The sequence below is a fragment of the Trachinotus anak genome, unplaced genomic scaffold (genome assembly GCF_046630095.1).
Source record: "Trachinotus anak isolate AG129_WGS33_773 ecotype Australia unplaced genomic scaffold, CSIRO_AGI_Tana_v1 ptg000019l, whole genome shotgun sequence".
Lineage (NCBI taxonomy): Eukaryota > Metazoa > Chordata > Actinopteri > Carangiformes > Carangidae > Trachinotus > Trachinotus anak.
In genome coordinates this window covers 5631927-5654423 of record NW_027273870.1, presented here as the reverse complement: position 1 = coordinate 5654423, position 22497 = coordinate 5631927, and the positions used below count along the sequence as shown (strand labels likewise).

Here is a 22497-nt window from a genome sequence, read left to right as displayed (position 1 = left end):
ACTGCAGCTTGTAGTGGAAACAAGAACAGTTCGTTCACAATGCACTGCAACCTGAGAAATAGCCCAGAGTGCTTTTACCTGGGTGTGTAACTCTCTGGATAAGCCAACATAAAACAACATCTCACTTTCTATTGAGGGAGTCGGGGCTGTGGTGACTCATCAAAAATCAGGTGCTTTTTTTTTTTTTTTTTTTTTTTGACAATGCTCCTCTGTCTTGTTTTTTCTTTCAGGCCCAAACTGGTTTCTGCTGCATCTAGATATGGCCTGCAGGTGTAGGACACACCCTTTTATGCAAGGAATAATTTATGTAACACCTCCAATGTTCACATGCTCCGACAGGTCTGGAAATTTACAACAGAGAATTCTGGACTGTAACTGAGCAGAGCAGCTTTTCTGACATTAACAAGATATGTAACCAGAATATTCAAATCAGCGGTTTCACGGTCGCTTTGAGACTCCAAGTCAACTTAAATGAAATTAATGAAAAGCCCATGGGCACACAATTAAGCACTAAACTGCTTGTGGTTTGGTAATAATAGAGATAATTACTGTCATCTGGGGATAAAACTTCATTTCCTCATGTGATGCAGTCATGAAGTTTTCTGTTTTTGTGAATCAAATATCAACAGAGTAAATGCAGCAGCAAAATGCACATGTGCAGGAAATTTGCCCAGTGTGTATGACAACTTTTTACTTTTACAATAAAGCATGTTTGCAGGTTTGACACCAGAAGGGCAAATCTGACAGTAGGATTTCAACTTAAAGTAGGACTGTCTGTATGAATGTTAGGCACAAGCTGTAAGAGCCCAACTGTGGTGCACAGTGTTTTTTTTGTCTTACTTTTGTCTTGTCTAATCATGAAGCATAATTTAAAAATTGTAAGGTGTGGACAGTGAGGTGAGTGTATCCCGTCCTCTTTGCCTAAACTTGATATTGCTCTCCTGCACAAAGATGCTGAAGCAGCATGAATCACTAATGATCTGTAATTGCACTGATGATAAACTTTCTTAATAAAGTGGAGCTCAAAAGCAGTGAAAGAGGGAAAGTCTCAAACATTGAATCATCTTTAAAAACACACTGAATCATCATATCAAGTGAATCAGTTGTGTCCGGGAGTCAGACGATCTCAAGTCTCCACTTGATACAGCTCCACCTAGATGAAAAAGCCTTTGATGACTCAAGGGGCTGACCCCACCAAACCAAATCTTCACATCTTCATTTTGAAAAACTTAGAGCACAAGGAACTCTTTACATTTACAGCAGGACACATATACAGTTAAGACCAAAATTATTCATACCCCTGGCAGATTTTGATTTAAAGTGATTTTTTTATTTGACCAACAAGTTTCTTCTGACTGGAAAGGACATAGATGTGTGTCAAAATATGATACTAGAGATTTTAATGAAAAAAATAAACAATTTCTCTGTTCGATTTACATTTTTTTGAAAAATAGCATGTCCAAAATGATTCATACCCATTGCTGATTGTCACAATCTATGGGAAAGTTCATGGTTCTATACCATTCAAAATAGTCCACGCTGTTCTAGAGCATTCTAATAACCCTGATTAATTGGGAACAGCCATTTTAATCAATTCAACAGGTGAAAAACAGCAGCTCTCTGCAGTTGGTCTGTGGCAAGTCATGGCTAAAATGAAAGAGCTCAGTGAGGACCTGCGGCTGCGCATTGTGGCTGCTCACAGCTCAGGAAAGGGCAACAAGGCCATATCTAAATGTCTTCGAGTTCCAGTGGCCACAGTACAAAGAATTAGTAAAAAAATACAAGAAGTTCCACACTGTGGGAAAATCTCAGAGGGCATGGTAGGAAGTCAAAAATGACCCCTGCGCTGGAAAGGCAGTGCGAGAGGTGAAGAAGAATCTGAGGATCACCACCAAGGCCATCCTGAAGAATCTGGGCCATGCCGGTGCCAACGTCTCAAGGCAGACAGTCAAACAGACACTGCATACTGCTGGGTTCCATGGCTGCAGACCAAGGAGGACATCACTTCTCCAAATAAGGCACACAAAAGCACGCTTGGCCTTTGCAAAAACTCATCTGGACAAAGAAGACGACTTCTGGTCTTCTGTTTTGTGATCAGATGAAACAAAAATGTAATTGTTTGGTCTTCATTTGGCGTAAAAAAGGAGCATTGAAGCATTCAACCCCAAGAACACCATCCCCACAGTCAAGCATGGTGGTGGGAACATAATGCTTTGGGGGTGTTTTTCAGCTAGGCAACCTAATCAAAGTAATTGGCACCATGAAAAAAAAAGACTACATCAAGATTCTCAACAAAATCAGGCAGTCTGCAGAGAAACTTGGCCTTGGGCAGCACTGGACATTCCAACATGACAATGATCCAAAACACGCAGCAAAAGTGGTGAAGAAATGGTTAGCCGACAATAATATTAACGTTTTGGAGTGGCCCGGCCAGAGTCCCGACTTGAATCAAATAGAAAATCTGTGGAGGGAGCTAAAGATTAGGGTGATAGCAAGGAAGCCTTCTAACCTCAAAGACTTGGAGCTCATCACAAAAGATGAATGGTCAAAAATACCAGTGGAGACATGCAAAAAGCTTGTCAGCGTTTATAAGAGGCGTTTGATTGCTGTAATAGTCAATAAAGGCTTTTCCATCGATTATTGAGAAGGGTATGAATAATTTTGGACATGCTATTTTTTGTTCAAATGTAAGTAAAACAGAGAAATTTTTTTCCCCCAATTATACCCCTTGTGCATTTTCTTATTATCTTTTGGGACATGCCTGTGTCATTTCCAATCAGAAAAAAACTTCTTGGTTGAATAAAAATCACTTTAAGTCAAAAATTTCCAGGGGTATGAATAATTTTGGCCATAACTGTATATTAATATATTTTTTCAGATATCCCATTCATATTTTTCAGATATTATTTATGTTAATATGGCATTAATAATATATATATAATTATGTGGTGTTTGCACATCATTGTTTATTGTCCTGTGTCCAAGATAAAGTAGGGTTAGGGTTAGGGTAAGGTTGTGTTTCTTAATGTCTCTTGTGCAGCAACAAGCTGTTTCCACTTCTATAAGGTCATTTGATCCAACAAAGTTTTGCTAGGACCATGATCACTTTTAGAGGGAAAGACAAAAGTGACACCTGGTGTTCGTAAGTGAAATGACATCATAAATACTACAATATGCTTCAAACTGACGATAGGTTTAGCTGTATTTCAGTATATTGTTAGGATTTTCACCAGAGTATCTGCACAGGAAAAATACAAGAGACAGGCAACCTGAGCTCATGTAACAAAAACATTTTTTCATCATTGTCTTTCTCTGACCTAAAATCCAAAAAGTGATGTGTTTTAACCTCAGTTCATCTATGGTGACATTATGGCAATTAAAAATCACGCTAATGTTCACCTCTCAGAGTGGTAATACACAATAGTTGATCAAGAACACGCATCTCCATCTTTGTCTTCTGCCTTTTAATCATGTTTTGGTTTCATGAGTTTCAGAGTGAGCAGCTGCCAAGGAAAGATCATCACTTGCTGCAACCTTGCTAGATGATGCAGTCAAAAGAAATGAAAGAAAATGCCAATTCCCCTTAAGAAACAAAAGTGCTTTTTAACATCATGTAGATTTTTGTAGGACATCAAAAGTACTGTACTGTATTAACAGTTGACTTAATTATTCATTATGCAGATATTATGTCATCATCATTCAAACATAAGTTTAGTTGCAGCAGAGGTGTTACTGAATGTCCTCCACTTGGGTGTCAACAACGGAGGACACCACCTTTCCATCGACAATCTCCTCCACGATGGTCTTCACTCTCCTCTCGATGTGAGGTTTATGCTCTGCAGAGGTGGAGAACAAACATAATGCATCACAGTGCGAGGACCACAATGAAAACATCATGTTACAGGGTCATGAAGATGCAGAGAAGTGATTGTAAGAAATGACTGAGGATTCTTACCCTCCACTTTTTCCACCACCTTGCTGATGACGATAGCCCTGTGGAAAGAGAGTGAACATTAAATCAAATATATTCAACTACAACGTCTACAACGTGCTAATCAAACACCTGATCTCTCACTTTTTCTCAACGTGCTCTCCCTCCAGCAGCCTCCTGTACTCTGCGATCTCCAGTTCCAGCCTCATCTTGATGTCCAGCAGCAGCTGGTACTCCGATTGCTGCTGCTCGATGGAGGCTCTCAGCTGCTGCAGCTCTACCTCCAGCATGTTGATGGTGATCTGCAGCTGGCTGAGCTGAGAGCTGTATCGACTCTTCACTTCTTCCAGATTCTGCTGCAGGCACTGGAGCTGCAGGACGGGTGAGAATGATGGAAAGCTGTGAGTGTGACCAGAGGACAGAACTGCCCTGTCTGCCTGAAGGTAAATCTTAGTTTCATGATGTATCTACACAATTCAACTTAATCTAACCCTGATCAGATAACTGAAGTGAAGTTTGCTTTTGCATTTTGTCATTTAGTCTGTGCTCTACCTCTGTGTGGACGCTTTGCCGGCTTATCTCCAAACTCTGGTAGGTCCGCTTCAGCTCTGACAGCTCCGAGTGAGACGTCTTCACCTCTGTCGACCAAGTATGGATTTCCGTCTGGAGAGTAGTGACCTATTTACACACACAGACACACACACACATATAAATACATATAAAATAAATACCTTGGCATTTTCACCTGTAAATTGTTTCACTGTGCTTTTTCTTCTGAGTTATTTTGAAAGTCCTCAGGTTCTCCTATCTCACCTTAGATTGGAACCATTTGTCGAGCTCCAGCTTGTTCTTCGCGACCACAGCTTCATACTGCTCCCTCACTTCCTGCAGGACCTTTGTCAGATCGACAGACTCTGCACTGTCCACATCCACATTCACAGCACCGGTCTGCTGGACCCTCAACTGACGCATCTCCTGCAACGTGGAGAAGAAACACATGTAACATGTTTTTTCCCTCCTGCCCCCCCTACAGGTATGAGTCATGGTTGCAACCACCAAGAGATGGCGCCATTGCACTTGACTCCTACAGCATCTTCAAACACCATCAATGACAGCAGGTAAATCTCCCTGTAAGTGAAATGTTCTCACCTCTTCGTGGTTGCTCTTCATGTACACCAGCTCCTCTTTCAGACCTTCTACCTGCAGCTGCAGGTCAGTGATGGTAAGAGTCAGGCTGTCCCGGACTCCTCGGAGACGAAGCAGATCAGCCTCCACCGTCGTACGCATGTTCATCTCTATCTGGTGTCTACAAAGGGATGTCAGAGTTTGTATTGTTGATCGTTGTTTATTGTACATCCTCATAATGGACTGTTGAAGGTGGTGCAATATTTCACACACACATCAAACCATTACTTTTAAACTATTTTACAAAATTACAGATTAGACTTACAAAGCTCCAATTTGGTTGACATACTTGTGTATTCAGGGGACGTTATTGTAGGGTGTAAATCTGTTTCAGCGTGAACTAACGGAGGAATGTCAACCTACTTCATTTTAAAGTCGTCAGCTGCCATTTGAGCATTGTCGATCTGCAGGATGATACTTTGATTCTCTGAGTACCTCCTGGCGATCTAAAGGGAAAGGGAAATGAAAAATCCTCATCACCATCTATTCTGTACAATCTATACCATTATTTAGTCCAAGGGTCTCCAACAGGTGGCTCACGAGCTACCAGTAACTCACCCCCTGTTTAAAAGTGGCTCACCCAAAGTCTCTGGGAATATAGTCTGTGCAAACCATGGATGTGTAGTATAAACTTCATGGATGTGTAGTATAAACTTCACAACTTCACTCAGGAAATCTACTCCAAATGCAACTGAATCAAATACACAGATAACACCTAATCCTTATGTGTCAGTCAAATGAGTTACACCATCAGCAATAGCAACTCTTCTGGATAACAGAACAGATATAAACTAAACTTTTCCAAGAAACAGGAAATGTGTTGCGATGGATAAAGTGAGTTAAGTTGTGAGCTTCAGCTTGAGTCCTGTTTTTTTTTTTTTTTAGCTCATCTTTGTTTAAATTTTGGAAAATGAAGTGGACTGAATTAACTATTTTAAGTTCCTGTTTGTTACATACCATTGGATGTACTGAGCTTGTAATGAGCTTCTTTTTTATCTAATTTCTTTTTGACCGAATCATAACTCAGAGATATTGATTTGTTAAATGATCTTATTCATCTGATTTGATTTGAAGATCAGTTTGAGTGTTTTGATACAATATGTGAATAAATGTCACCAGTAATATAAGACATGAGAAGCTTTCAGCCCCTTATATTTTGTCAAAGCTCTCAGAGTAACTGAAAGCCTTTATAGATGGGATTTCTACAGTTTCTTCAACACAAAGGCAATTTGTTGCTCCATTTTACAAGTGGTCTCTTGGTTTAGGAGCACTGGAATAAAATTTGCTTGACATGTTGTCAAAGTGTAATAAACATAATTTAACTCAAACTGCACCAAAGCTGCAAACAGAAACATTTGAAGTGAAAGACTGAGAAGTAAAGATGTGTTTTTAACCGCTGTAAACTGGACAGTTGTGGGGGATTTTTCCCCTGCTCATCAGAGGAAGTCAACAGAAGCGTTAACGTGTTAGATAATTGAGGAAATACATCTGTAAACACGAGGCATGCTTTTGTTATCACTTTAAAGTGTCACGATGTGTAAACTGTGAGCGGTACCTTAGCTCGGAGGTCAGAGATGGTGGCGAAGAAGCCGCTGTAGTCTCTGGAAACAGTCGGAGCTCTCTTCTCGTAGAACTCCCTGATCTGCAGCTCCAGCTTCCTGTTGGCTGCCTCCAGGGAGCGCACCTGCACACACAACCAGGGCCCGACGTCAGCCAGCGACAGATGTGGCCATTTGTGAAGCTCTTTAGTTCTGGCTCATAAATCCTGGGTGGCACTTGGGAGCAAATTACTCTCTTCCTAGATTCACTGGTTCAAGATTACATTGTACAGACCATATCCATTTACATTTTTCTCATATTTAGCACTGTGAGTAGGTAAATGTTGCACTAGCTTGCTTTGAAGGAGATGGTGGATCATATTGTCAGTGACTGGGTAATGATGAATGAATTACACTCTATAGCTGCCTATAGGTTATCCTCTACTTTACCTTCCTTTAGTAAAGTCCATTGTCCTGCATCCATCCTCTGACATGATGCTCTTTGTCGGTGATGGAGGATGGTTTCATATCCTAGACTTAATTCCCTCTGATCTTACTTGTGTTTAAGTTATGTAAATATAATCAACAAAGTATACACTATTCAAAAATGAAAGTACTTTATGCAGCAGCAGCTCCCTGTCTGTGGAGCATAACAATAATATTGGGCCTATTGCATTAACATCACTGATGCATTAATACGTGAGAAGCATTTTAATGTTGTAGCTGGTCGAGAGTATGTATTGTTGGGTAGTTTCTTTTACACTGATTTATATTTTATATACTTATTATACATGGGTTTTTAAAATCATAATCTGCAAAGGAACAAATAACCTTTAAATAAAGAGAGTCAGAGAAAAAAAATACAATATTTCCCTCTAAAATGTTGGAGAGTGCACAATGTAAGTGTCAGATACTCAGCAGAGTGAGTAAGGCCCATTGCCATTCATTATCATTTTTACTGAGCAGATAAAGATGCAAGAACAAAACAAACACTCGGGATTACATGTGTATGTCCCTGCACATGCATGCAAGCTGTGAATGTGTTTGTGTGGTACCACAGATCACATATAGCGCATTGTGCATTCAGCAGGTGTCATCATCATCATCATCATCATCATCATAGCTTACCTTCTCCAGGTAGGTGGCCAGGCGGTCGTTGAGGTTCTGCATGGTCACCTTCTCGTTGGTGATCACTGAAGTGTCGTCGTACGACATCAGTGACCCGGAGCCGGAGGAGAGCATGCTGGTGGTGGAGATGCGGGTCCCGTAACCTCCCGCGCCCCCGTACACGCTGGGTGTGCGGTTCAGGAAGGTGCCGTCGGTGGAGATGCGGGTCAGGCCGCCTCCGATGAGCTGCATCCCTCCACTCAGGCTCAGGCCGCTGGAGCCTGAGCTGCTGAAGGCGCTGTAGCTTCTGCTTTGGCGGGTGACGGACGTGGTGGACATGATGAGAGGTGGATGTGCAGCTGACAGGTGGATGTGCAGCTGACAGGTGGATGTGCTGGTGGAAGCAGACCTACAGGTGGCGAGCAGAGCTGGGAGTCTAGAAGGAGTGACTCTGCTCTAAGACAGCCGGGTCTTTTATAGGGCTCTGAGGGCGTCGGGTCCCTTGCCACAACAATGTGTGGTATGCAGATAATAGTTTTTCTATTAGGTGTGCACAGAAGCATTAGGGACGCTCCGTCACAGACAGGTTGAATATCTAGTTGGGCAGCATGAACGCTGGCCAGATGATTATCCAGCTAGGCACGAAAATAATTGTTTGGGGTTTTTTTCCCTTCACTGTCAGTTATACTTAGTGAGTTTATGCAAACGCAGTGGACTCCGGCACGTTGAATGCAATAGAATAGAATAGAACAGAATAAACCTTTAATGTCCACCAGAGTGGAAAATTGTCTTTGCCCCCCCCCCAAACGCAAGACAGACCACTAGAAATACAGACAGCTCCATACAAACGCGCAACATTTCAAAAAACACAATAAGGATATTATAAAAACAAGTGAGTAAGCCTCAAGTATCTGAGTGAAGTGCTTTAAAGTGGGATTGTTTCACTTGTCATAGAAGAAATAAAACAATCTTCTTCCAAATGAAAACCTGAATTCATAAGAAATTAAACACATTTTTACTCAGTTCAGTACATTCATGCAATAGACTGCATCAGCAACATCTGGATCCATTCAGCACACAGAACTCAATCAGCAGTGTCTTCACAAAGTCAGTGCACAGTTGGATAACGAGCAAACTCTCTGCATCTCCCTGTACCACCATCATCATCGTCGTCATGTTGTCAACTGTATTTACAGTAAGTGATTTACTGCATTAAATTCACTGAATATCAGGATAATGTAATGATGTAATACTAGAGTGATACGAGAGTGTGCAGAGAAAAGTGTAACTTATTAAAAAATAAAGACACACCTGAAAGGAACCGCCTGGACACAAGGGAGTGTTTCTAACTACTGTGAACTGGTTCTTCTTTGGATTTTTTTGGAACAGCTAAATATTTTTCTGTTCTTTCCAGCGAAGCAAAGGAAGTAGACAAAAGATTAAACAGTCGCTGGCATAAGAGATCATTTAGAAAATAGCAGCCAAGCACACACGCACACATGTACACCCACCCACACACACACACACACACACACACACACACAGTTTTCGTAGGAAACTTATCTAACATGCAGTCAGAATAAAACATCCTGAGGTGATTGACACACCCATCAGGGAAGATAATACTTTACATGGAACTGTTAACTTACATCAACAATGAAGACTGTATTTTGAAAGAGAACTCCAGACATTCAGTGAGTACTGAATGTCTGGACATACGGTATCTGCAGAGGATTGCTAGTGTTGATCATAATATTCTTTCCAAGGTGATAATAATAATAATAATAATAATAATAATAAGCTAAAGTAGTTATGCAGTCAGATTCAGATTTTCTTTAATGGTCATTTTTATGTAGGTACATCAAAACAAAGTAGCGTTTTGCATAAAAACACCAGGCAGAATAAAGAAAAGACTTTACAGTGCAATACTCAGAAAAGAATAATAATAAACAGTAATAATAAATATAGTCACAGATTTTTGCTAAAATGATAGTGCTGAATAAAGTGAAGTGTAACAGGAAAGGAAATAACAGAAGAAGTGAAAACAACAACTAATTAAGATCAAATAAATAGGAATAATCGGTATAAATAAGTTTTAAGTTTTAAGAAGGGATTTAAAAGAAGCTAAGGACTTAGCACGTCTAAGTTCAACAGGCAAGGAGTTCCGTAGGGTTGGGGCTCACAAGCCGTGACCTGGGAGTAAGCAGCAGGGCTCCATCAGCAGATCTCAGTGCTTGACAGGGCACATACCAGGTCAATAAATAAGAAAGGTATTTAGGAGCAAGGCCAATGAAGGCCTTAAAGGTGAGCAGTAAAATAACAGGGAACCAATGTAAAGAGGCAGGCACAGGGGTGATGTGATCGTGCCTCTTCGTCCCAGTAATAAGCTCAGCAGCAGCATTTTGAACCAACTGGGGACGATGGAGGGAGCCCTGGCTGATACCTGAGTAAAGTACAATACTGTATAGTCAAGCCAAGAAGAGATAAAGATGTACAACTTTTTGCAGATAAGCAGTTGATATGAAGGACCTAATTTTAGAGATTATCTTGATGTGGAAGAAACAGGGCTGAATAACATTTTTGACTTCAGGTTAGTTTCAAAGATTTCCTCGAGATTACTTGCAGCCTGCTTAATATTATTTAAGAGAACACCAAGGTTAGCTCTGGAAAGGCTGACGGAGTTAGGAGGACTAAGCAAAATGATCTCAGACTTACTGTTGTGAAATTTATGTAAATTATGGGACATCAAGGATTTAACATCAGAGAGGCAAGATGAGAGATTAGCTAGGTTGCTATGATCTGTGGGTTTTAACGGCAGGTACATCTGAGTGTCGTCAGCATAAACATTGTGACTCTGAATGACCTAACCAAGGAACACTACATTTCAACTGAGCCATAGAGGAAGTTCTGTTAGAAAGGAATGAACAAAGTAAGATAAGAGCCGTGCCCTTGATCCCTATCCTTGTCTCTAAGTGGTGTAAGAGGATAATATGATCAACAGTATCAAATGCAGCAGTTAAATATAAAAGAACTAAAATTGAGTGATCACCTCCATCTGCAGTTAGCAGTGGGTCATCAGTGACCTCAACCAGTGCTGCACTGAAGAGAAGGCACAAGGTGTGAGGTGGATGAGAACTAAAAACTTGTGGGTGACAGGTTTGACACAAGCACTGTTGTATTTCCATATCTACCGCGCATGTATGTAAAGTGTATGTGTATGCTTCTGTGTTGCTTACTGAATTGTCGAAATATATTGCAACATTTTTTTTTATTATTTCTCCAACAAATAGCACAATAATATGGTAAAGAAATTAAATTTTGTTGTCATGGGACCTTATGAACTTCTAAATAAATGAGTAAAACATACCAAAAGACAATACATCATAATGCACCCTGTTGTTAGTGTTTTTTTTTATGTCAGTGTTCTGGTACAAGAGCTGATCCTGAGATGTGTATGATGGGTTTTGGATGAGAGATGAACTGTTGAGCTGGGTTGCCTGATGGTGAAGAGAACTGTGTGAAGAGTTTTGAAAATGTGAACTTAGTATAGAGAAATGTGAGTTTACAACTGTAAAAAAAAAAAAAAAATGTGTGATGTGCATCTTAAATGTCAATAGAATTCATTGTTATTAATCAGCATATAAATAATAATTAATCTGAGAGCCAATGTTTACATCACAATCTCAGTATATTGCAGTAATTTTCCTCTTATTTCTTCTGCTGTAAACCAAAAAGCATTTAAATTTTTCTGTAAAAGTGTGTTTTAATGTGGATTTTCTAAGATGGAAGAAATACAATTCTAGGACTGGCAAACATTTTTTTTTCTTAATTGCAATAAATCACTGAATTTCAATAGTTAATTGCGATTAATCGCATATTTTATCATATGATCAAAATTCGATTATTGTGCATTTCAGACCTGTTTTCTCTCGCTTGACAACACATAAGCATCAGTCTGTCTGAACTAAAGGCGTTAGCATGTCTGACGTGTAATTATGAAAATGTCTGATAATTTAGTTATCCATAGATCAGCTCTAGGTAAATTATATTTTTATTCTCCAACTCTCGATCTCGATCCTTAATCTCATCGCGATTATAAGCTGACACCCCATAAGATACCACTCAAAACTCAATTTAAACTTTTTTTCATGTTATCGTGAACTTTCTGGGACATGACTGGGACCCAAAAGTGGAACAGAGAGATGAGCTGCTACAGTATGACAGATGATGAGTACTATTGTGGTTGCACCAGCAGTTTATTCGGACTGTGAGTGAAGGAACCGATAAGCTTTCACTGGTTGTACAAGTCCTGCAGCTTCATATTGTGAAGCTTTCTCTTGTTTGACACACGCCAATGAAGAAAATAAACGAAAAGCAGTGATGAGAATCTGCTGCAGCCTTTTCTGACAGACTGGGTGTGTGTGGGTGTATGTGCATGAATCCGACCTGTCTGCACTGTTGTCTCTGTCGTCTGGGACTTTATCAGAGGCGTTTATCAGATTTCACTGATGGGTGTGTCGCGTCTGCCTATTTAGAGCACATGTGTCAAATCTTATGATCTGCTATTGTTTTCCAGCTCGGGATTATAATTGAATGACTGACGCTGAACCCTGCAGGTTCACATCACTGCAGGTGCACTCCTTAGTTTGCTGTTTGGCTGCTCAGATTCTCATTAGTCAAATAAAAATCCTCCTGCACATTGTCTGCTCTCCATTGTGTTGCTGTCACTCCTGCTCCTTGTGCAAATTAAATCACTCAAATCACTCATTGCTGCAGAGTAACTCCAGCTGAGAGATGATGCTTTCACTTACTCGTAGGAAATAATTTTTGGGCTGCGTTCGCCTGGTCTCTGCTTTGTAGAAGTCACACATCGCAGATTGTCAGGGGAAACGGGACACACAGTAACTGGGCCACTTGTAGAAAATCTATAAACAGCTCTAATGTCAACCATGCTCTGTTGTATTTATACTAAAAGGGTGGTGTGTACGTCATTTGGAAAATCCTGGGCACAACCAGACATGATGAAGGCAATAATCACGCTCCCTCCATCAATGAAATGTCCACATTCACATTGCCTGCCCCTAAAATGAGATTTATCATCATCCAGTCCTATTTCTTTTATGACGAATGAAAAACTGGGGTGTGAATGAGAAGGTGTCTGTCTTGTTCCAACAGTGTGGATCATTAGAGCAATACTAACAACTAATGCTTGGAGTGGAGATATCTGCTCACAGAAAGCCCTTTGATAACTTTTTCATCCCACTGCCTCACACACCCATAAGTGAAGAACAACTCAGTGGCTGCATAGTTACATCAGATTCTTTGTATTGGTTGAAAAAGGCTGTAAAGGAGTATTGGATTTCCAGTGTACATACATTGACTTGTTTTATTGTTATTGCAGGGCAAAAAAGGCCTTTCCAGGTGACTGAAAAACATAATGGGCTCGTGGATGTAGTGGTCCATCGTTTCCTGTACGCACATCCTCTCGCTGCATCCGCCTCCCAGTCAATCAATGAACACTGTTATCAGTCTTTGATTTTAGGCAATATCACTCACACACCAAACTTTTGGTATAAAAGGCTCAGACCACCAGATCTGCATCAGAAGCATCACTCCTCTTGGACTCTGTTGCAAACGAATCCTCTTATCTTCACAGGTAAAGTAGCTTTGTCATTTTCAATAGATAAAATAAATTAGAAATCATAAATTTTACCAAGTCTTTCTTTCTTTTTGTACGCAGACATGTCAGGGAAAGTTACTGTGGTGCTTGCACTACTGGTTGCACTGCTTGTGTCTGGTGCAACCTCCTCCCCTGTAGCTGGAGATGGTAAAGAGACTAACACACTACAGCAGCTTCTGGCCAAGAGGGAGACAGCGAGAGACTCAGCTCGCAGACAGGAGCCAGCTCCTGAGACTCACTCTGCACGGATGGAGAGACGGGCACACCTATCAGAGGACGAACGAGAGATTATGACCAAGCAAATAATGCAAGCAATTTCAGGTATGCTGTGGGCTGGGTTGTGAAAGTTATTTTTTTGTGCCTGGCTTGTGTCAGACAGATAACTGAGGGAGTAAGCAGAGATCAGTCAAGATGCTCAGATCTGTGTACTGAAGCCTTGTGTATGGTTCATGTAGGACTGATTTGTTCACAGAGGTGATGAACTCTGAGTGCATGTCAGATCGGGACTACCAGGGCTGGGTGGACTTCGGACGCCGGGACGCAGAATGAGACACAACAATGGCAACAACAACCTGAAAGCTCACGCTGCTTTTTGTTCAGATTTTATATTCAGGAAATGTTTTACTGTCCCTGCAACTTCATAAATAAACTATTTGGCAGAACTATAACATCTGTTGGTTCCCTTGTTGTCCAGAGAAATACAGACATACACAACTGTACTGGATGAAAACGCAAAGTTTTATTCACAGGTGGTACAATTTATACACATACATATACAGCTGTGATGCTAACAGACACTATAGCAAACAGTAGTGCAGAGAAACAGTGGTTTGGTTGATTAAAGTCAAAACACAAATTATCATAACCTGTGTTTATGATTTCTTCCCTTTTTAATCCACAGTATCCTATGCCTTTTTGCTACGAGTGATTGAAGAAACATGCTGTTAAAATAATTATGACCTCTCTTCTACTTGTATTTCATTAACTAACTTAACTTAACACCATGGAGAATTCACTTTGAATGCCCAACATGATTTTGATTTTCATTTATATCCCAGCAGTTTCAAAATACCTGATGACATGAAATACAGCAGATCTGTACAAGCAAGATTTTTCAGTCAACGCTAACAGTAAATACACAAATATTGCTTCTAAGAATTCCATTCACTGTCTTTGATGCAGCATGGCAAACCTGATTTGTTTTTTTTTGTTTTTGGTGAGGTTTGGCTCAGGATAATAATCAGTTCACAAAGTCAGGCATTTCATCAGGTTAGGGGTGATGCTGCAGTGTGTGTGCAGCCATAACAAGATGTGAAAGCAGGTGATGAACTGTGTGGCTAAAAGATCATGTCAACGTGATTTAGTTCAGTCAGTGTATCATCTGTTCCAGTGTGGAGCAGATCTCATCGCAGTGCTTCTTGATCAATTTCTCAAGTGTTTGCTTCCAGTATATTTGACAATCTTAAATATAACATGCTTTTCTCAGTGCAGCAGCGAATAAGCAGGAAGACCAGAGTGTGTTTTAGTGCATTTGAAAGATCTTCAGTGTGACAGGATGGTTGGTTTGAGGTTTTTTAACTTATACTAATTCACTGCACGTGGTCTTTTTTTAAATTCTCCCAAATGACAATGTTGTTATTGATACATAACTTGATTTTTCACTTTGGAAACTAAAAAAAAAGACACGTGATGAGGTTTTTAAAACCAGTGGAAGGGAAAACTGTAAAATTATATTCACAAACAGTATAAAAAGTTTTTTTTTCTTCATGATGTTTCTTTTTTTGAGTAAAAAGCAGAACAGACTGGTGACCAGGTGGTTGTCCTGAGATGAAGATGTTACACACACACACACACGCACGCACACATAAACACACATACACACACAAACACACACAGTTTAACTACTGTACATGAGTTCATAGAAAAGAACAGTACTACACACTACAGACAAATTAAAGTATGGCTCCTGCGCGCTGTGGCTTTTCTTTTCAAGTCACTAGTGCTGTGGACCCTGAACTGCACAGTGAGAATCACATGGCTTGATGCAAAGTCACTACGGTGAATGAGAGAGGAGTAAGTGATGGATCGGCCATCTTCAAACTTTCAGAGGAGGCCTCACTGCTTCTCTCTCCTTGTCACCACGCCCTGTCATCCCCCAGGCTGCCACTCTGTGCAGCCCGAGACTCTGAAGCTTCCCCACTAAGTTCAAGCTGAAAATGTTCCTCCTTCCTCCCTCATTCGATGATGATGAGCCTCCACCTTTGTCTTTTGCTGTGGAGAATGAAGGTTTTGTATTATGGCTGCAGTGGGGATAGGGAGAGGCTGAGATGCCGTGCTCTTGCAGCAGCTGCAGTAATCCCAGTGATGACGGGGTTATGTTTGTTGTGGCGGTAGTGGTGGTGGTGGCGGTGGTGGTCCGGCCTGTCAGGTCAAAGTGCTGCTGGTGGGGTGGAGATGAAGTGCTCATGTGCTCACAGTTCCGACAAGGTGGCAGGCCGAAAGAGTGAAGGCTGCCAACAGAAAAAAATAATCACTAAAAAAAATAACACACAATAGATAAGAAAATTAAGCTGTTTGTTGTTGCATAAACATGCAAGTTCATACATAAATAATAAAAAAACAAGATGTTTTCAGTTGTTAAATCGTTGTTAGTGTTGGTCTGTCACTGCTGTAAAATGAATAAACATGATGTTAGTGTGGTAGGTTGGACAAGATGAGAACCTAGAAAGGTCAAGAGACATTAAAACATGTAGACTAACAAGTACGTGTGGGGCGTTCAAACAAGTTAGAGCAGATGAGACAGCTACATAGTAAAGTGTTAGCAGGAAGTGACTTTGTATATTTAACAGAGGCACGGTACGAGATTTTCCCAGGACCATTCAATTAAGTCACATCCAATTTTTTACACAACTGAATCTGAGACGTTTTCCTTTTTGAAGAGTTAGGCAGAACGCACATAGTACAGTGCCTCTGTCATTAGTATTCAAGACATTTATGGAGCATTCATCGTGCATCTGTAACCCCCAACTCTTACTTTGCCCCGAATGCTCCTTCTAGAGTTGGAGAAAGAGCCTCGACAGACGTTTTCTGCCACTGTGGGTGTAAAGAGCAGAAGTTGGTAAAGGGATAAGTAAAGCAGCAGGATGAAAGAGAGAAAATCTGGAGTATCCCCTCCTGTTCAATGAAAGTGGCGCTGTAAAAAAAGTAGGTGTGGATTAATGAGCGTACATTTTTTTTCAGGAGTTCTTTGATTGGAGCTGACAGTAACTTAGCTCCATCACATCAAAACAAAACAGTCAGGGCTGTGAAAAAATACACAAAGACAACACAACATGCTCAAACAAGAGAGAGGCACTGTTTCTTCTTACCTTGTAGAGAAGGAGGGGAGGAGGAGGGAGGGTTGGAGGACTTGGCAGGTGGTTATGGTATGTGTGGGAGAGGTCTGAGGGAGGTTGGGACCAGATGGAGAGACTGTGAGGCCATGGAGGGAGAGAGGAACATTAAGCTACACATGAAAGACAATGCGCACATGGGATGAGGCACTAGTACTATTTAAAGCAGAAAACATGGTTTTACTGATATGAATAGGAATGACAGAGGTAATGGAGGTGTCTGAATGCAACATGTGTACAGTGTGTTTACATGTGCCCTACCCATGCCATGAGCTTCAGAGAGCTGCGATAGGTCAGGCTCATCCTCCTCCAGGTCGTTCAGGCTGTAGACGTGCTGTATGTCGACCTCGAGCTCCCGGAAGTCTTTAGTCAGGACGCCCGGGCGGGGATGCAGGATGCCTCCCAGGTTTGGTTTGGCCAGTTGCTGCCACTGATGCAGAGTCACCGAGCCTGACGAGCAGAGGGTTAGAAGGGACTACAGTTGAAGAACGTTGTAATACAGAGATGTTACATTAGATAGAACAATGGTTTTCTTATGATCATTTTTCTCTAGACCCCAAACGAGTAAACTCATAACCACAGTTTTTTTTTGTTTTGTTTTTTGTGCTTTGGTTTATTTTAGGTTTTCATTGTTATCTTATTTGTCATTTGGGTGGTGTGGATTTTAGATCTTGCTGGGCAAGAAGACCCACACAGGAAAGAGGTGGATGAAGCAAGATGGAAGTGTCTGCAATTTCCTCAACAATTATATGTAGTGCAGGAGAACACGACAAATTGCCCTTAACAACTGCACAAACACTGTATAAAAACCAGACAGCCCCAAAAGACACGAAAACGACAGAAGATAAGATAAAAGGCCTTGTTTCACATGATCCAAATAGTCTCATTAGGAGTGAAGGAAGATGTGAAGTCCAAAACCCATGATGGTGGTTACTTTTGTAGGCATGTGCTACAAAAATGTAATCTCAGTTTATAATATTATGTTGCCTCTGTGGTTAAAGGTACTTTAAGGGCATTTTTATAAAGAATAAAAGTAATGTTTACATTCAGTGTTTCTCACCAAGATGCATTGTGTGTATCCTTAAGGCCTAATAAATGTGTTGAATGTACTTTGTTTTCATAAAACATTTGCAAAGACACTTTCTGGAGGAATTACAATTGACCTATAAATAATTTTATTAATGTAAAATGTCAAATGTAGCTGCATATTCAAAAGCTTGTACTAAGAGGAGGACCGCTTTGTACCTGTGGTATTTAATAAGTATCACTGATTAACATCAACAATGACACGCCTGTGTTTGTCTTTGTCATAATCCACTGTGACTCTATGGAAACTGGAGAAGATTCCAGGAAATTGATAACACGTTTAAAAGCTTAACCTTTTTACCTTCCAGAGGTTTGACGATCTGCAGGCGGTCGGGCAGGTAGGACCTGGAGCTCCCCGAGGAACCACAGGAGTGCCGTGAGCTGCCATTGGAGTAGTTGGTGCCTGTTGATGCTGCGGGGCTGGAGGCCAGGCTGTCGTTCGGTGTCAGGAAGCCACTGGAGCCCTCACCCTCCTCACAGTTTGCTGCCAAGGCACGGAGTTTACGCTCACGCTCCACGTCAAAGAAAGGCCGCTCAGAGGAGTGGTTCTGTTGGCGGGCTGACAGGCTGCGCAAAGCAGCTTCAAGGTCCTGGCCTCCTGGGGTGCCAGGCTGACCCAGACGCTTTGGCCCACTCACACTACAGGGAGGAGACATAATGTTTTACCTGCTTCAACCCTGCAGATCATTTTCCTTTAGTGGTTTAATCATTATAAGCTCAAAATATACACATTTAAACCCAAAGGAAGTCATTTTAACTATCATCTTTTAAAAACACCAAATATGCAATTCTGCATGCAGAGAAATTTGTATAAAATGTGGAATTTTCCATTTGATATAATGGTGCAGGTACATGCTCATGCACACACTCAAACACACCTGTTGTCTTCTTTCTGAGCATGGTTGGAGCTGGGCTTGTCCTCCAGGGTAAGGCTGGCATTATCAGAGCCATAGTAGCTAGTTCGGGGGGTGCTGGTACAACTGGAGTGAGTGGACACAGGGCTGGAGCCTGGGAGCCCCGGGGAGTGGCACCGAGACCGCAGCTTCCCGACCTTGTTCACCACCTTCACTGTTTCAAACACACGCCACGGGTGGTTCCTGTCGGAAGAAACAGGGTATAAGTTAGATCACACCGTAATATGCATCTCAGTCACAGACCATCAGTATCCCTAGAAAAAAAAAACACCATATAAACTGTAATGCCAGTACTGTCTTACATGAGCCTCAGTAAGAAAACTGTGTGAATTATCATTTCTTTTCAGAGGCACTGAAACTGTATATACACATAATGCAGAGCATATGTATACACAATCATATATGCTGTATATGGTTGCCAGACAAGAACAGGACTACATGGCAGCAGCTCAGAAACAGCCAAATTCTATTGGTATATTTATTAGAAATTATTCCGATTCCTTGTGTGATTTTGAAAAAGGCAAATTGAGAAATGGATCTATGGTTTTCTTTATTGATTGCAGCCGTCATCTGGTTGTGTATGAGAGGAGAAAACCAGGTCACCTTTATTCAGGATATATTGTGTGTTTTATTCCACACACACAGATAACATCCTTGGGTGTTCTTAAACACTCAAAAATAGGTTGTGGGTGTAGTTTGGCAGTGACCTTGACCTTTGACCTTTCAACCACCAAAATCTAATCAGTTCATCTTCAAGTCCAAGTGAAGGTTTGTGCCAAATCTGAAGGAATTCCCTGAAGGCAATCTTGAGAAATCACATTCAAGAGGCCAAAATTGTATTTTGTGAGGTCACAGTGACCTTGAACTATGACCTTTGACCATCAAAATTGATTAGTTCATGCTTGAGTCCAAGTGAATGTCTGTGCCAAATTTGAAGAAACTGCCTCAAGTTACTGAGATATTGCTTATATGTGCAGGATCTCATTGTTTGCAGATTCTCCTCCATGTTCACTGTTGACCCTGGAAACAGTTTTGGAAACCAAAGATAAATTGCAGGAAAGTGGTCTGAAAAAAGGAAATTTGAACATCAACAATGCCAGGAAAACTGGTCATAAGTGATGTGATCAAAAGTTCCAGAAGAACTACTTCATGAACCTTGGTAAAAAACAACTTCTGTTTCCAAGTTTAAATATAAACATTTAAATTCTGGAATTAACTGTTCCTTAGCAAAAAAAAATTTCAAATATCAACAAAACAGAAACACTTTGTCTCACACCTTGATCTGCTTCCTCACACAGTGCACTATAATCTCGTCATTCAGTCGTCATGGGGGACAAATACGAGAGAAAACACACGGTAAGATTTTGTCATCTGTTAATTTTCTCTCAGGATGTTTCAACAGTTCACTCTTGTTCTTTTTCTGTTGCTGACCCATTGAGTGAAAGTGAACATTTGCATTGTAAAATTACTGTAACCAATGAAGCCTGTGTGAAAGGCCTGATTCATTTCATGAAAATATTTTTTTATCCAAAATATAGAAAAAACTGTACTGTACCACTGCTAAAGAAAATAATCTAACCTCCAACAAACTAAAATGTAAATAAATAGACAGTAAGAGTGTCAGGTTGTTTGAGAAAATAAGATAAAAACAATCTGTGGTTTTGGTAAGTTGTTCATGAAATGCAGTGAACCTGATGTATTTTGTTTGCTGAAGTGATTGAAACAGATATGTTGCTGACGCATAATGTTACTGATAATATAGAAAATATTTTATGAACAAATTAACAAGACCAGTGGAGAAATTCCAAGGAAAAGTATTAAAATATTATTTAAAAATAATTAATATTATTTTCAGCTCTCCTCAAAAGACCTTAAGACCTGGCTTAACTCAAACTATTTACAATCTAGTCTATGCCAGTTTTTGTCCAACAGACCTGAGGCTAAATTGTGTTTTCTGTAATGAAAAGCTGCTGTTACAGTTTCTACAGCTTCCTTTGACAACAGAGTTACTGTGTATGTGTGACTGTAATCTTAGCAAAACACTACTTGTACATTTCTGTCCATTAGAGAAGGCAGCATAATAAAGCTGCAAGACAACACCAGCCCTATGGATCCAGAGCGGCTATAAAAGAAGAGGTGCATGAACTCAGACAAGCCCTCAAATCAGTTACGAAAACAAATCAGCAGCTGGTCTCACTCAACACCAATCTGAGGAAGAAGGCTGAGGACTTCCAGCTCATGAAGATCCACTGGACACAGGAAAAGGGCAAACTTATGGACAAAAACAGAAGTTTAGAGAGCGTACTCGGAAGGAAGTACTTCCACGCCAGAAATGAGGTCAACCGGTTGGAGAGGTTGTTGAAGGCCGCTGAAACCAAAGAGAAGAGGGAGAATGAAAAGCTCCATGCTGCTTTCAAGAACAGCCTGAATGAATTCCAGTCACTGAGGACATGGTGGACACTTAAAGAAGAAAAAATAACCACCGAGCTCAAAGAAGCGCAGGAGAAGTGCCGGGGGCAGGGACAGCAAATAACGAAAAAGTCAAAGCGCATCACAAAGTACAAGAGTGAACTGCTGGCTCTCGAGAAGTACCATTTAAAGAGAGAGAGATGGTGGGAAAAAAAGTGTAAGGCCCTGAAAGCCAGACTCAGGGAGGAACGTGCTGAGAGGGAGGAGAGAGAAGGTATTCTATTTAATTTTCATTTACACTGATCAATTTGCTCTGGAGAAAAGGCACATTAGACTCCAACAACCTGTTCAGAAGTATCTTTTGATAAGTTAATTAAAATATACTCTGTTTTGTCTCTTTTTTCCAGCCGCACGCTGCAAAGAGGAAGAGAACGCTACTCTGTTTCCTGGGAAAGAAGAAGACCAACAGTGAGAGCCAGGACAAACATGCTGCTGCTGCTTGACTGGCTCCACCCCCCATCTTCTTCATCTCAGTCATAAAATAACTCATAAAATGTTACATAAAAATAAAGCTTTAGTGAACATGCTATGATTTCAAAACTCAGTCTTTAAAGTAACTAGTAGCTATAGTTGTCAGATGAATGTAATGGAATAGAAAGTATATGAATTTATAATATTTCCCTCTGAAATGTGGTGAAGTAAAAGTATAAAGTGACATAATATGGAAATACACAGGTGAAGTACAAGTGCTTTAAAATTGTACTTAGGAACAGTTCTTGAGTAAATGGACAGCAGTTACCTCAATCACTGGTAATCTTTCTCAGTGTATTTTACTAATTTACAGTATAGCTACTAAATATAGCTTCTGGGCGAGCAAAGGTAAAATGTCTCACAACATTGTTGTGTATTGTTAACACCATAAGTGTTGTGATTGTGCAGAGACGCAGAAGCCAACAAATCATATTCTCCAGACATTGCTTGTGAGCTTTTATGTGCTTGTCTGGAACAAGCTCCAACAAAAATCACATCATCATTTTATTTTTTTTTTCAGTGAAAATGAAAAGCAATAATGATCATTTCAACTGAAATTGTGACTCATATCAAAATCGCAATATCTGCCAAAATAAATGCAATATGCATATAGTGGAGCTGTCTGGCTACCAATGGCTGTCCAATGCAAAATCAAGTCACATGCTTGCCTTCAGAGTGACCTCTGGGTCTGCTCCCATCTACTTCAACTCAATCATACAGCCTG

At 40.6% G+C, this 22497-nt stretch overlaps 3 protein-coding genes and 1 long non-coding RNA gene across 7 annotated transcripts in view; 2 read left to right on the top strand and 2 right to left on the bottom strand.

Annotated features, from left to right (window-relative positions):
- Positions 1-3449: 3449 nt before the first annotated feature.
- On the bottom strand, positions 3450-8541 carry LOC139636643 (keratin, type I cytoskeletal 19-like). Its single transcript, XM_071504881.1, has 9 exons — positions 7783-8541; positions 6672-6800; positions 5480-5562; positions 5081-5237; positions 4745-4906; positions 4484-4609; positions 4076-4302; positions 3956-3993; positions 3450-3836 (listed from the first exon to the last, which is right to left on the bottom strand). Exons 1-9 carry the CDS (start codon positions 8098-8100, stop codon positions 3730-3732), a joined length of 1347 nt encoding a protein of 448 aa, XP_071360982.1. The 5' UTR covers positions 8101-8541; the 3' UTR covers positions 3450-3729.
- Positions 8542-8822: 281 nt separating this feature from the next.
- Positions 8823-14119, top strand: LOC139636652 (gastrin/cholecystokinin-like peptide). Its single transcript, XM_071504893.1, has 4 exons — positions 8823-8956; positions 13163-13417; positions 13502-13762; positions 13914-14119. The coding sequence occupies exons 3-4, from the start codon at positions 13504-13506 to the stop codon at positions 13988-13990; spliced, it is 336 nt and encodes a 111-aa protein (XP_071360994.1). The 5' UTR covers positions 8823-8956; positions 13163-13417; positions 13502-13503; the 3' UTR covers positions 13991-14119.
- A 39-nt stretch (positions 14120-14158) lies between these two features.
- hap1 (huntingtin associated protein 1) overlaps positions 14159-22497 on the bottom strand; it is a 32183-nt gene continuing 23844 nt past the window's right edge. For 2 of the 4 annotated variants that reach the window (XM_071504871.1, XM_071504868.1), the window contains 5 exons: positions 18798-19016; positions 18221-18558; positions 17095-17283; positions 16810-16912; positions 14159-15951 (listed from right to left, as the gene is read on the bottom strand). In XM_071504871.1, the coding sequence (XP_071360972.1) occupies positions 15537-15951; positions 16810-16912; positions 17095-17283; positions 18221-18558; positions 18798-19016 (1264 nt within the window). In that variant the 3' untranslated portion in view covers positions 14159-15536. Of the gene's footprint in view, positions 15952-16475; positions 16535-16809; positions 16913-17094; positions 17284-18220; positions 18559-18797; positions 19017-22497 lie in introns of all 4 variants that reach the window. The other 2 variants (XM_071504870.1, XM_071504872.1) reach the window with 2 other exon arrangements.
- Positions 21144-21829, top strand: LOC139636654 (uncharacterized). The gene is made up of 2 exons (XR_011694440.1): positions 21144-21516; positions 21650-21829. It is a non-coding gene; the product is annotated as an uncharacterized lncRNA (long non-coding RNA).